The 13,213-nt window shown below is 40.3% G+C and overlaps 1 protein-coding gene across 2 annotated transcripts; it reads right to left on the reverse strand.

Moving 5' to 3' along the window:
• Positions 1 to 1,529: 1,529 nt before the first annotated feature.
• On the reverse strand, positions 1,530 to 12,915 carry gtpbp8 (GTP binding protein 8 (putative)). Of its 2 annotated transcripts, XM_061088740.1 has the most exons (8): positions 12,812 to 12,915; positions 12,067 to 12,295; positions 11,774 to 11,927; positions 6,659 to 6,757; positions 5,861 to 5,991; positions 4,445 to 4,544; positions 2,669 to 2,787; positions 1,530 to 1,840 (listed from the first exon to the last, which is right to left on the reverse strand). In XM_061088740.1, the coding sequence occupies exons 2-8, from the start codon at positions 12,234 to 12,236 to the stop codon at positions 1,750 to 1,752; spliced, it is 864 nt and encodes a 287-aa protein (XP_060944723.1). In that variant the 5' UTR covers positions 12,237 to 12,295; positions 12,812 to 12,915; the 3' UTR covers positions 1,530 to 1,749. The 2 variants fall into 2 exon arrangements, with proteins under 2 accessions (XP_060944723.1, XP_060944724.1); XM_061088741.1 differs by lacking the exon at positions 2,669 to 2,787.
• Between the last annotated feature and the right edge of the window lie 298 nt (positions 12,916 to 13,213).

Genomic DNA, 13,213 nt, shown 5'->3' on the forward strand with positions numbered 1-13,213 from the left:
GAAGGTGGTCTCCTAGCCCCCTCAGCCCCACACCCTTATTCACAAATCACAATTTGTCTCATATGGCTTAACAATGTGTGACATCCTCTGCCTTTAACCCTCAACCGGGGTAAGGAAAAACTAAAAAACAGGGTAAAAAGAAGGTAGAAACCTCAGAGAGAGTCACATTTGAAGGATCCCTCTCCCAGGACGGCCAGAAGTGCAATAGATGTTGCATGTAGCCGATCACATTGACAAAATTACAATATTTACAACACTGATTATAAGAAAGAGTTTTTATAATTTTTTATAATTGAAAGGTGTCCATGTTTAAAGTATATTCAGACATAAGATAATCGTCTTATAGAAAGGAGTTGCTGACAATATGTACTCCAGGTGTGAAAATGACTTTGCAAGAAGGTAAAATAAAGCAATAAAATAATTGACACCAGTATGAGCGCAATCCAGAGTAGATGTGAAACCCTAGAATTTAAAGATGCTACTCTAGTTCCCGTCAATGCCCAATCCAAAATGACAATTGAGGAAAAACAAACAGTGCCAGTCAATGCACTTATAAAACGTACGAGTCATATTGCAAAGGTTTATGGGTAACACCACTATAAATATTGATGGAACATATGAGTGGAGACTGTTCTTTTATGAAACAAGTGTAAAGACTTCTCCAAGATCAGCTATATCTCTAACATCTACCTTAACACCTCTTAGGCTATGTTTTCCCTGTCCATATATTTTGGGGTCTTTGAGTGTAGGTCTGTTTTTCCTACTAGCCCTCCTAGATTCCGTTAAAAACATACAACAGTGATTTGTTGGATGAAAAACTCCCCTGCGTAGGGGCCTGTCCTCAACCCTGTGCAACACTTGAGGGGTGAAGGGTCAGCCAGTCATTGTTAATATCCTTTTGGTGACATAAGACAAACTTTTATCACCAGGCCATGACGCTAATCTCATAGATATACAAATATGCTACCTGCCTGTATACCTTATATATACACACATTCTTATATTAATATACACTTACCACTTTGATTTTACCATGCATCCTCTAATGTATATTGTGTTATAGTATTGCATTTGTTTTTTATATTAAGCTGTTTTTTTTTGATCGGAATTGAATTATTGGTCTAATTGCACTCCTGAGCCGACCTGTTGTTCTCATCCAACACTTTCCTTTTCTCTGTTCACCCTGTGTTAACTTAAACAAAACTTAAACCTTGAAACTTACCAAACGTTAGAAATGCTCTCAGTGGAAACATAAATAAAATCTCTTTAACTTGATTCCAAAATATGATGGAAAACCTTTCCATGAAGACTGTACCTACATCCATGAACAGATCAGACAAAAATATATTTTTTTAAAATGAATCACATGATGGTGTAATTTCCGGTCTGATCAGATGTCCACATCATATTGGCCATATCATATACTTGTGAAGCATTTGTCTGCATTCTGAAGGGTGATGTAGTACATATACAGTTAAAGGACAACTAGCCAAACCAACAAGAGTGAGATTTACATTTTAATTCATAGTAAAAGCATCTTCAGCTATTTTGTAGCAGTATGTAGACAGTGGAGGTGGTACATCAGTCAAAACTCTCTCCAGCCCACATTGTCCATTATTAGACACACACTGAGTCATAAAATACATTAAAAGTGCTGTTAAATCTTCAGTATTCCCATTATCTGCTGTTGGGAAGAGATTAAAGAGAAGGATTCCAGACCTCACTCATGGAGACTAAGCTGACCTCTGATCAGCTCTGAGAGGTGTTCGTTAACTTGATGCTGCCTGTGAGATGGGAAATGAAGCATCTCAGGAGGTAGATTCCTAGAAACCGGAGGGAGCTGTTGCAAAAAAAAAAAGAGAGTGATTTGAGGCAATTTATCAAACTGCAGTTAACCACGGTTATTTCATTTTGCGGTCAACACATTTCTAAACTCACATCAGACAGACATTGAGGCAATGAAAGGACAGTGTAAATAGCTAACTGTAAAAGTTATAGCCCAACTGCAGGTATACTCATATTTTTGGAATATTTCCTGCTAAATTCTTTGGTGTGCCCCCAGATACAGCTTCAGCGTGGAATACGATGCTGTGACTTATGAACAGAGTTTTTCGACATTTTGAGTTGTCACAGTACAAAAAGCCCAGACAGATGTTACAAATAACAAAAACACTAGGAGTGTGAGCTGTGCCACTGGACAAGCATTCACACTTCCAGCTGAGCTGAAACCTGCTAGACTAATGGAATGAGGCCATCATTAAGGTAATTGAGGCTTTTCTTTTTGGAAACGTCAACATGTCTGTGTGGAAAAAAGTCTATTGGGTCTAAAAGGGATAGTTCGACGAAAAATGTAAATTCACTCACTTATCTACCCACCACTATGCCGATGGAGGGGTGGGTGAAGTGTTTGAGTTCATAAAACAGCTGTTGATCTTTTTTGTATTGACAACAAATCCCATGAATTTAGGACAACCAGCGAGATATATTAATCCACATCTGGAGCTTAGTAGATTTTTGCAATGGCAGACAATGTTTGCGACACTGATGCAGACTTAAAGGAGTGTTGTGAGACACTTGAGCTCTGTAGCACAATGGAATAAGAACGATCAGGCTTTCACATTTATTGACAATTTGAAACACATTAACTAAGAGAACATGAGTGTCTCACCTGACCAGAAATGGCTGTGGAAAGCAGCATGAAGTCTGTGTTTTAACCACTTCCTGAAGATTAAATAGGTTTGTCAGCAGTGTCCCCTGCCCACATTTGTCAATCTTTGTCACCAATATCTGCACAGAAAAGTATTTCACACATTACAAATTCCACATTTGCCATGTGGTTTTGCAGAAATTCTTGAAAGATTAAAGAGCACAAAGCTATTATATAACAACAGATTTGTTAACAGAGAGTATCATAATTCACATGTTGTTCTGATTGATCAACTAATCCACAGCACGAATTAATTGAGCCCACACAAGGGGGGGATTGTGTTGAGTAAGCAAACAAAAGAGCAGTAGACTTTTTCTGACACCTACTGGCCAGTTAAGAATAATACACTATAACATCATTAATTTTCATTTGATTTCATCACATTGTGGACATCAAACTTTTTAAATGATCCTACCATAGTTTTTCTATTGATCCTCAACATTTTAAATGTTCTTAGTTTTCAAATCTAAGGCCTGGAACTCCTCTTTTCTACTTCCCCATTTCTTTGGTCAGAGGACACTGCTGAGGCTGAAAATGAATTTATAAGTTTAAATGTTTTGAGACCCATCATCTACTTCGGTAATGTACTGAACAACTGTGCTCTTATACTTTATCTTAGCCCAAGCAGAGCAACAACTTTTAAAATTTTATTTCAGCTCATGGCTTCATGCTTCTTTTATATTTCAGTAGAGAGTTCATCTTTGTCGAGAGCTGAACCGTCACAGCCTTAATAATGGTCAAAGTGTTTAATAACCTGTGAGCATGAATAATTGACGGCAGAGTGCTCAGAGAGTGGGGGTGCTTCATTATAATGCCATAGCGGTGGCATTTCAGAGGGGACAGCAGTTTTTAAATAGCTGAGTGGGAGCGTTCAGCATTAATTCAGTGTGGACCTAATGATGAGGATTTGGAAGAAGAATGAGTTCAATGGAAAAGTCATGATAAAATCAGGTTCCTCTAAATATTTAGCACCAGCAAGTACTGGTTGTAATCTTCTGTTCATTAATAGGATCTGTGCCTGCTAACCTTTTCACATTGTTTGTTTTTCTCGAACGTTATTAGATGTTGGCTTGTGTTTGCTCCTGGCTGGGTTTGTGTGGTCTCTATGGGTCAAAGCAGAGGTTGGTGGTGCAGTTTTGTGTTGTTTTTCCTGAGGTTACAGACGAACACAGACAGTTATCCTCTGAGATACATTGATAAACCTGGGAACTCACTTTCCCCCTATGAAGCCGAGCTGTCCGGACCCAGAGGCAGTAACGCCTGAACTTGGGCACCTCGGCTTCTCCTTTTATTTTTTTACAACACTGAGCATTCGTGAATATCTAAATTCTTTGAGATTTTGTAACTCTTTCCAGAAAATCAACATCCTGATCCTGATATCTTTCTCAAAGGGCATGGGTTACATCAGCAGAGGGTTCTTGTGAATAAAAGTATATGTATAATACTCAAATGTTAAAAGGTTTCGAAAAAGTCTATACAGCTCTTACCCACACCTCCATTCTGGTGTCACGAATTAGACCACAAGATTTGATCCTTTTGTAAGAAATTAATATAAACAATGTATTTTCGAAGATTTATTCCAATGGGTTCACTAATGTATTTCATGCCACTGTTTTTGCTTTCAAGCTCAAGTCTGCAATTAGAAATCGTTTCTAGAGAGAAACGATTTCTAATTGCCATGGGCCGTGATAAAAACTAATGTAACTATTTTATGAAGAAAATGTGTGAATATCCTACCACATATGGACGTTTGATATCCTCACACATCTCCAGGGCGATGAGGTCGGCCTTCTGAAGACCAACACTGCCATCAACCAACAGGAATGTCCTTACAAGACTAGACGAGAAACAAAGATGCATTAGTCAAGTTAATGGATGTAACTGCTGTGAGTCTTCGAGACGTTTATTGACACAGCTCCAAAGATGTAGGAGAGATGACCAGTCACCTTGGACATAAGATCTTTAAGATCCTTTCTACTATATTTGTATACTGTAAAATGTTATGAGTAAAATGTTTTTTTTTTGTTCATTTGAAGGGAGTCAGGGACACACAAGACTGAGGAGCCGCTATAATCTGACAGCTCCTGCTTAAAAAACTGGATTCTGAGCCATAATGGAACAATGTGATGTGTTGGTGTCGTATGGGGTCACTCTGTCGCAGCCCGGTGTCATTTGGACGTGATTTAATAGAGGTAAACACAGTGGACAGCAGTGCATCATGGCACTGTGCCCTGGTGCAGCACTTCTCAAACCAATTTATCACCATTTATCCTGCTCCCGTCAGATGCTGCAGGGGTGTAATGGAGTGGAGGAGAACTTTGTCATACAGTGCGACAGGAAGCGATAACTTTAATTTAAAATTAATTACATTTTTAACCTTATTCCATCATTGCTACGCATTTAATCATGAGTTTGAAGTATTTTGATCAAATCACCAAAGTGAAAGTAGATCGACGTCGTTTAAGATGCAGGTCTGTACGGTGACCCCAACAGACAAAGCAAACACATAATGGAAACCACAGACATTAAGAGAACAAACACCCAAATATAAACATCCACCCAATACGAAAACACACGCAACAATAGAAAAACACCAGGAAGAAGAATGGGCTTAATTTGGATGGATGACATAACTTTGACCATTGCTGTCAAGCTTGTGTAACCAAACTACACCCTTATTAAGTTCTGATATCCTTTCCAGGCAAGAAAGTCCTTCGGTAATGTAACACTGATGACTGCCTATCCTGCAACTTTGTATTTGCACCTTCTAAACAGTTTAGTTCAACAACTTTCAAAGGTCAATGAGAACTACAGTCATTAATATGTTACCAAGTTGATTCATGAAAGAATTTTCTTTGGCACTTTTACCTCCCAAAGGCATAAAAGCATGAAGGCAGTTCTGTCATGGTCTTTGAGAAAAATCTCTTCCCAACATTGGCAGCATAGTTTGAGTCTCATGATAGAAAAGTTACTTTTAACTTTGTGTATTCATTACAAGATAGATGGTCAGCAACTGTTTTAATTTGGCACTGCAGAAATAAATCATGCGTGTATGAGGAGTATTAAGACCAAACAATGTGACTCTAGTGAACACACTTCTTTGAAATGTTGCTTTCTCCAGGCAGCTAACTGAAGCCAAAGTGGATATCTCACTTTTTCCTCGTGTAAAGATATGGCTCTACCATATCCACAAAGTCTTTGGGTGCTCTGTGCCCATAGCCTGGCATGTCCACGATGGTGAAAGCTTTCCCCACTCTGAAGAAGTTCATCTTCTTTGTGTGACCCTACAAAGTAAACACAGAGAGACAGGTGGAAGAAATGACAAATGACTAAATAAATGTATATAATAATAAAACAGAAAATCAATAATAATGCAGGTAAACAAGAAGACATTTGTGACCTCTTGTAATTAACCATTTATAAAATCTTATGTTAACGATTTTTTCTGATCGTCAATATCAAGTTATATTACTAGTAATGGAAATATTGTACTAGATCATTTCATGCCTGTGTAGGTTGTCCTGGCATTTCAATTTATGATGCAGATTCAAATTTCAATCTGAGCAGAGGCTGCACTTTGCTTTTGGAAAGGATTCAGAGGAAAACCAAAAGTGTTCCTTCTTGCCCGTTTGTTCCAGTCTGCCTGTGCTTTTAATTTTAAAAATACACTGACATCACTAATTAAGTCTGTACATTTCAGATACACGAGAGCAAAAAGCTGAGATGGCAGCTACTGTGAGCTATACAATACTGAATTCAAATTTTGCGATCATGAAAAAATTATTTAGAGCTACATTGATTAAGATTATACTTAACAGTGATATGTTTCTGGTACATGGTACAACAAGCAACAGCATAATGCAAGTTTCACCAAATATGTAGTTACTGCCCTTTGTCTTTGGACATGCTTAATCCTGAAAGTGAAACAAAATGTTGGTTAAGGGAACTCACTGGAGTTTTGGAGACTCTGACTTCGACCTCAGGCGTCAGGGAGAACAGAGCTTTGATGAGAGACGACTTGCCCACATTACTTCTGCCGATGAAACAAACCTGAAAATACAACAAATTACATCACACAAAAGGTCCAGTTTTCTGTAATGTTGTGCTGAAAAACAATTTATTACAATATGTTAATGTGTCATTTACAACAATCCATCACTAAATCAGATCACTGAATTATTAAGAAAAGGTATTGCACTTTTCTAGTCTTGACCACTCAAAGCTCTTTACAGTACAGTTTTACATTCACACACACATTCATACAGTGCATCTATCAGCAGCACTTTCTTGTTCTATGAGGGGCAATTCGGGGCTCATCATCTTTTTCAAGGACACTTCGGCATGCAGATGGGGAAGACTGGGGATCGACTGTCGACCTTCAGGTTGGAGAACGACCACTCTACCCCTCAGCCACAGCCGCCCAATATTTATAATGGCCATCGATCCATACATCTTTATCTGCTTATTTGAGGGAAGGTCAGAGTGGCAGCAGGCTCAGCAAGGTGTTCCAGATGACCCTCTCCCCCAGACTCTTCCAGCTTCTTCTGACAGATCCTGACGTATTCCCAGGTCAGTTGGAATATACAATCCCTACAGCAGATCAGAGTCTATAAAACCTTTAATGGGAGGCGCCCAGGAGGAACTCCAATCAGATGCTTTAACCACAACAACTGGCTCCTTGTAGTGCAAAGGAGCAGTAAACCTCACCCTATCTCTAAGGCTGAGTCCAGCCATTTTATAGAATTAACTAATTATCAGCTGCTTTTAACAGCAATCATGGTTAAGGGTCCAGCTCTTTCTGGATGTCCCAACTCCTCGCCCTATCTTTTTGGCTGAGCCCAGGCACCCTATTGAGGGAGCTCATTTGAGGCACTTGTATACACAATCTCATCATATCAGTCACCAAGAGCTCATGGCCATGGCAATCGTAAGAATGCATATCAGCAAATCGAATGTTTTGCATTCTGACTCTCATCCCTCTGCACCACAACAATACCCTTATTAATGCTGACTGCACCAATCTGCTTTTCCATCTCCTGCTCCATCCTCCCCTCACCCGTGATCAAGACCCAGAGATACTTAAAATCCTTCACGTGGTGCAGCAACTCGCCCCCAACCAGGCGAGAGCAATGCACTGTTTTCTGGCAGACAGCCATGGCCTCAGACGCGGAGGTGCTGATTCTCATCCTGACCGCTTCATACTTGACTGCAAACTCCCCCAGTGCAGGCTGGAGTTTACAGTCTGATGAATCCAAATGAACCACATTGTCTGCAAAGAACAGGGATGCAATTCTGAGGTTTCCCAAACTGGACAAACACCCGCCTTGAAATCCTGTATGTGAATATCACATTATTAGCTATTGTTAGCATTATTAGAATGTATACATTATTTTCCTTGCAGGTCTAATTATGTTTTTGCTCATTCAGTTCATTCTTCAGTGTACATTCTGAGCAGCACACCTGCTCTTACTGTCACGGACTGCTGCCATTGGCTGCTATGGTTTTTCCACTGCTGTACCATTGACGGCCAGGTCCGGGCTCATCCATCTCCCTGACACAAGACAGATGGATGGAGGTTGGTGCTGCCAGTAAGCTACAAATACATCATCCTCTGATGGAGCGAAGGGACAGAATGGTAACTAACTCGGCATGTCAAAGAGAACCCGTCGTCCTATCAACACAATATTCCATTCTGAACCCTCCAGTGAACACTGCACTCTATAAGGTTATAAATCCGCTCATTTATTATCGAGTGTCAACCCGTGCTTAATTATGTATGTGGCTTGAGGAGGGTAAAGAGACTCTACACTACATTTTCAGACTTTGAGACAAAGAAGGACAATGTGAACCTTAATATGTTAAACAAAGACTCAAAAATAAACCTACTCTACTCAATTGATCTCGGTTCGTCTTGTAAACTTTAGGTCACAGTGGCCAATTGTTAGCCAACACGAGCATCCTATTGCTGCCAATCTGAAGGTGATACAGTTTCCACAGGGAGGTCTGCTCACAGCTGGACAAAAAGAGATGCTCCATGATGTTTCCACACACTTGGATTTGCTGGAAAATATTTGAGGCAAAGTGGGAAACAGATGTGAGCAATAAAAAAGGGTTCCACCCTAAATTATAGGGATGCCGAAAATCTGTAACTTTTTCTTTACATATACTTACAATCAACTATATTGGATGAAAGAGAAAATGTGAGACTCAAGATTTGGTGGCACTTTTTGCCCCTGTACAAAAACCTCCTCCTCTACAAAGAAACATGTCACTAAAAATAAAAGAAAATGTGATAATCTAACTTGAAACAAAATGTGCTCACTCTAATTACTAGTTCAACAGGAACCTTTAGTGGGCTAGTCTACAGTAGAACTAGTCTTCTAACAGCCATGTATTAAAAAACAAGCTACACTAGAAAGTTAAATTGGAGTAACATCTTCATCAGCCTGAAGGCTCCACAGACACCAAACATGCAATTCAGTTCAAAGAACTGCTGCTTAAAGCTGCTGTCAGACATGCACTGAACTCAAGAGGATCTCCTGAGATTCTCCGGAGGGCCTGTATGTGAGGACACAAACGTCTGAGTGAGAGGCTTCAGACTTCCGAAGTTCCTCCTGCCAGCCCTTAAGTAAAAACTCAAAAATGCCAGAATGAGCCCATGTGAGAGGAAACACAGAAGGAGACCCTCTGCAGGATTCACTGCGAGCGGGTGAGTGTGTTGGTTACTTTCTAACACACAACAGTCCATAGATTAAAAAAGTAGAAAATATATCAGGATGACACAGATGAAGATTTTGAGACAGAATTTGGTGACATGTGATCTCTCCAGCTGAAGCAATGCTACATCCTGTCTCTGCCAGCTGCAACACCCTTCACCTGAACGCTCGAGTTTTTAGGGCAGTTTTGAACGCGTCTGGGCGGAGAATCTCCTGCAGTGTCATTCATGTGTGAATGGCAAACTCCAGACAAAGTCTGAACCTGATTGTCCTGACATTGTCTGGAGTTCATGCCTGAAAACAGCCAAAGACAGGATTTTACATCTCTCAGCCAACAAATCTGTCGTTGTGTCGCCCGCCAGATAAACACCATGAACACTTTGTTCTCATTGTCATCTGTTGTCTACTTGCATCTATGTGACTGGCCGATGCAGCGACGTGCCAGATAATGGTGCAGTGGGGTTAATATTGAGGTTCTGCTGAGTGAAGAGCATTCATTTTACTTAGGGAGAGCAACAAGAGCAATGCTTCAGAAAGTTAACAGCTCATTGTTTGGGACGGTTGTTTTATTAAGAGTAAAGACCCATGTGGTCACATTGCTCAGCCTGGTAGTCTTCACAACAGATCTGTCAGCGTGCTGTGCCACAAGACGTCTACACAACTCAGACCTGTGGCTCACATTATGAGGGTCCATTCAGATCTACAGGGCTCATTTCATCTGCATATGTCCAAGGTGCCGAACAGAAAGATGTGGCTGTGTCAAACTTCTTCATCAGGTAAACCCAAGAAAGTCTTCCGCCATTATAGAATTTAACTAAATTAATATGTAAATATTCAGAGATCTGTTGTCTGTCCTGGTGAACCACCAATATCTACTTATTATTTGTGTAATTAATCATTAAATAAATGTGTATTTTATCCAGTTACTGTACTATTACTGTTATTAAGTATTTTAAGAATTTTATATTTATAGTAACTATTTAAAGCCAACATTTTGTTCCAATTTTCAACTGTAAATTGAGTGTACTCCAAAAATTTAGACCAGCATGCATTGCATCCTGGTGCAAGTGCAGTCCGAGTGGCAGAAGAAGAGGCAACGTCACACTAGACAGAGAGATGGATACAGGTTTTCTGTCATTTTTTTGTTTCTGGTTCGTTTTCTAACCAACTGCACTCAATAATCACACACTTTTGAATGCAGGCAAGTTTATTTAATGTGGGTATATCACTACTGCTATTGAATAAAGGCATCTCACTCAGACAGCAGGTCGGGTGCTAATATAAACTGCTAATGTGATTTTCTTCTTGATTTCTGATCCATTGGGAGAGCCTGGTGAAGAGCCAACTCATCAGACTCCTCATCACCTCTGCTGCCTGAGCAATAGGATTTCAAAACTGATTATTAAAAGCAAATTGAGAAAGTGAGGAAAATGTTAGTCATACACCAAGTAATGATAGCTCGCTTATGAAGAAGTTGAATCGCATGTGAGCTGTGATAACACAAAACCAAACTGTTATTTTATGTATCTTGTCCCACATGTTATGAAGATGCTCTAGAGTTTGTTAATGTGACAGAGATAATTGCTGATCTCTGGTGCATATTAATGTGGTAGAGCAACATCAAAGCAGTGTCTGAAATGTATCAACAGCTGTGTGCTGTTTCAAGTTTCAATCATATCTCAGAATCTGACAATAGGTACTATGTGAGGAGGGAGGGTGGTATCACAGTTTCCCCAACAGTGCACAACATTTGTGTAACAATCCATTTAAACTTTCACTGCTCTGAAAATGATGTCAGGAGGACACACTTGAGCTGCTTTCAGACCTCCACTGAAGCCTGGACAGTCATTGTGAGAATGCAAATGTATGAGTCAGTTGCTCCACACATTTTCCAGAACTTTTCCTGCCAGCCCCTTGTGAAATGTCCAATGTGAGAGTACAACAGGAAAGTTTCTGAAAAAGAGGTGCAGTACATGATGAAGATCCCAACAAAGATGTCCACTTGGAAAGACTGAGCTTCTAAATCTCCTGGGGAAAAAGGCCTGATGCCGTTGTTGAAGTACAGTAAATTAAACTCTGTGCTTCCTGCAGCAGAATATATCCAACTGTGTCCTGCCTCCTGCATTCTCTGCCCAGGTGCCACCTCTCACCTCAATGCATTGGAAATGTTTGTGTCGTCTGACCCTGATAATCCACTGCTGCAATCAGGACTAGATTTTCTGTATAGATTTCAGGAGTTCATGTCTAAAACAGCTATACGGTAATTCAGTGGTATAGTAGGGCTCAGTGCTGGTGCTGTGCAACAGAGCACAAACTAATTTCGGCAGTATGCCTGAGGCTGCTTACTCACCTCTGGCTGGCGCAGCGCAGGTATGTGGTCCATCCTCTCTGCAGAGATGTAGTAATCAATGATATGAGATGGTGAAGAGCAGAAAAGCTTTTCTGCTTTAATCATGTCCTCCACACTGGGATGGAAGAGCTGGAACTGCGTCGTGTCCACGGACCTGACAGTTTCGTTTCATATTGTTAAAAATAAATCAGTTAAAGGAATAAGGCAAACAATTCACTTATGTCAACACAGAATCTTGCACCCTATAGAGTTGAATGTAAAAGCAGTGCTAAAACACATAAAACCCACAATACCTGTCCAGGTATGCATCCAGCTCACTGAAGGGGTAGAGTAAGCTTTGGACTTTGTTTGGGGAGAGCTTTGTGACACTCTGTAGGGAGGCCAGTTTGTGTGCGCTCAGCCGGGAAACAGCAGAGACCCGAGTCACAGGCTGGAGCAGCAGTCGCAGCCGGAGACAAAACATGTTTCTCTGAAGGTTTCAGAGCTGCCTGCGGGGTCATGAACCAACAAGCAGTACCACACCTGGGGGATTTAAAAAGATCAGAACGACATGTTATGCAGTGGGAATTTATAGAGGTTGCTTTTTTCCCTTCTGTATTGCCCTTGTTATGATGAGTTAGGAGTCTTTTATACGTGAAATGTAATTATAACATGAAAATGCCTGTTTAAAATTCCCGGAATGTTCTGCTGCACAAATGATAACGGTATGGTTGTGTAATTTAGATGCTTCGATGTTGGCTACCTTTGTTTCTAAATATAAAATAATCAGGATCTTTTTGAAGCTGCCTAAGACAGTGATGACAGATTGGATCTCTCTTCTGATGAGACCCTGGTTTACTCTGTTACAAACACCAGGACACGGGAGGGGGGGGACAGCCCCAGAAGAGACAGCATGTTAAAATGCTTCTTTAATCCAACGTGTCCGACATGCTGACGTTATTAATGTAATATCGTGATGTCAACAAGTCAGATAACATCAGTTACACAGATAACACGTTTGATAACAACGACGAACACAAACTGTTTCATTTCACTCACCAGATCTCAAATGTGGTCATCACTCGATGAATCCTTCAGCTGAGTTTAACAGCAGCTGAGTGTTAACATGCATTAGGACTTCATAGCGTCTGTGCTCCATTAGCCGCTGTATGGAGCCACGTGAGTGCAGCGCTCAAATGAGTCCGACTGTTTGCTTCTTCTAAAGGTTCCGCTTCGAAAGTTAAAAAAAAACCTTAACAAATATACGTCTGGTTCCGTCCGTCAACTGTTATAACTATTTCTTTATAAATTATGATCATAATGGGTTATTACAATGTTTTCATATGAATATATTACTGTGGGATTTAACCTTCCTTGGCATGGAGTGTCCTCAAGCATCAAACTGCCGCTTTGATTTTTTAGTCAAAATAAAATTATAATGTCACCAAACGTGTCTGTGTC

Source organism: Limanda limanda, chromosome 16 (assembly GCF_963576545.1).
Source record: "Limanda limanda chromosome 16, fLimLim1.1, whole genome shotgun sequence".
NCBI classification, from domain to species: Eukaryota; Metazoa; Chordata; class Actinopteri; order Pleuronectiformes; family Pleuronectidae; genus Limanda; species Limanda limanda.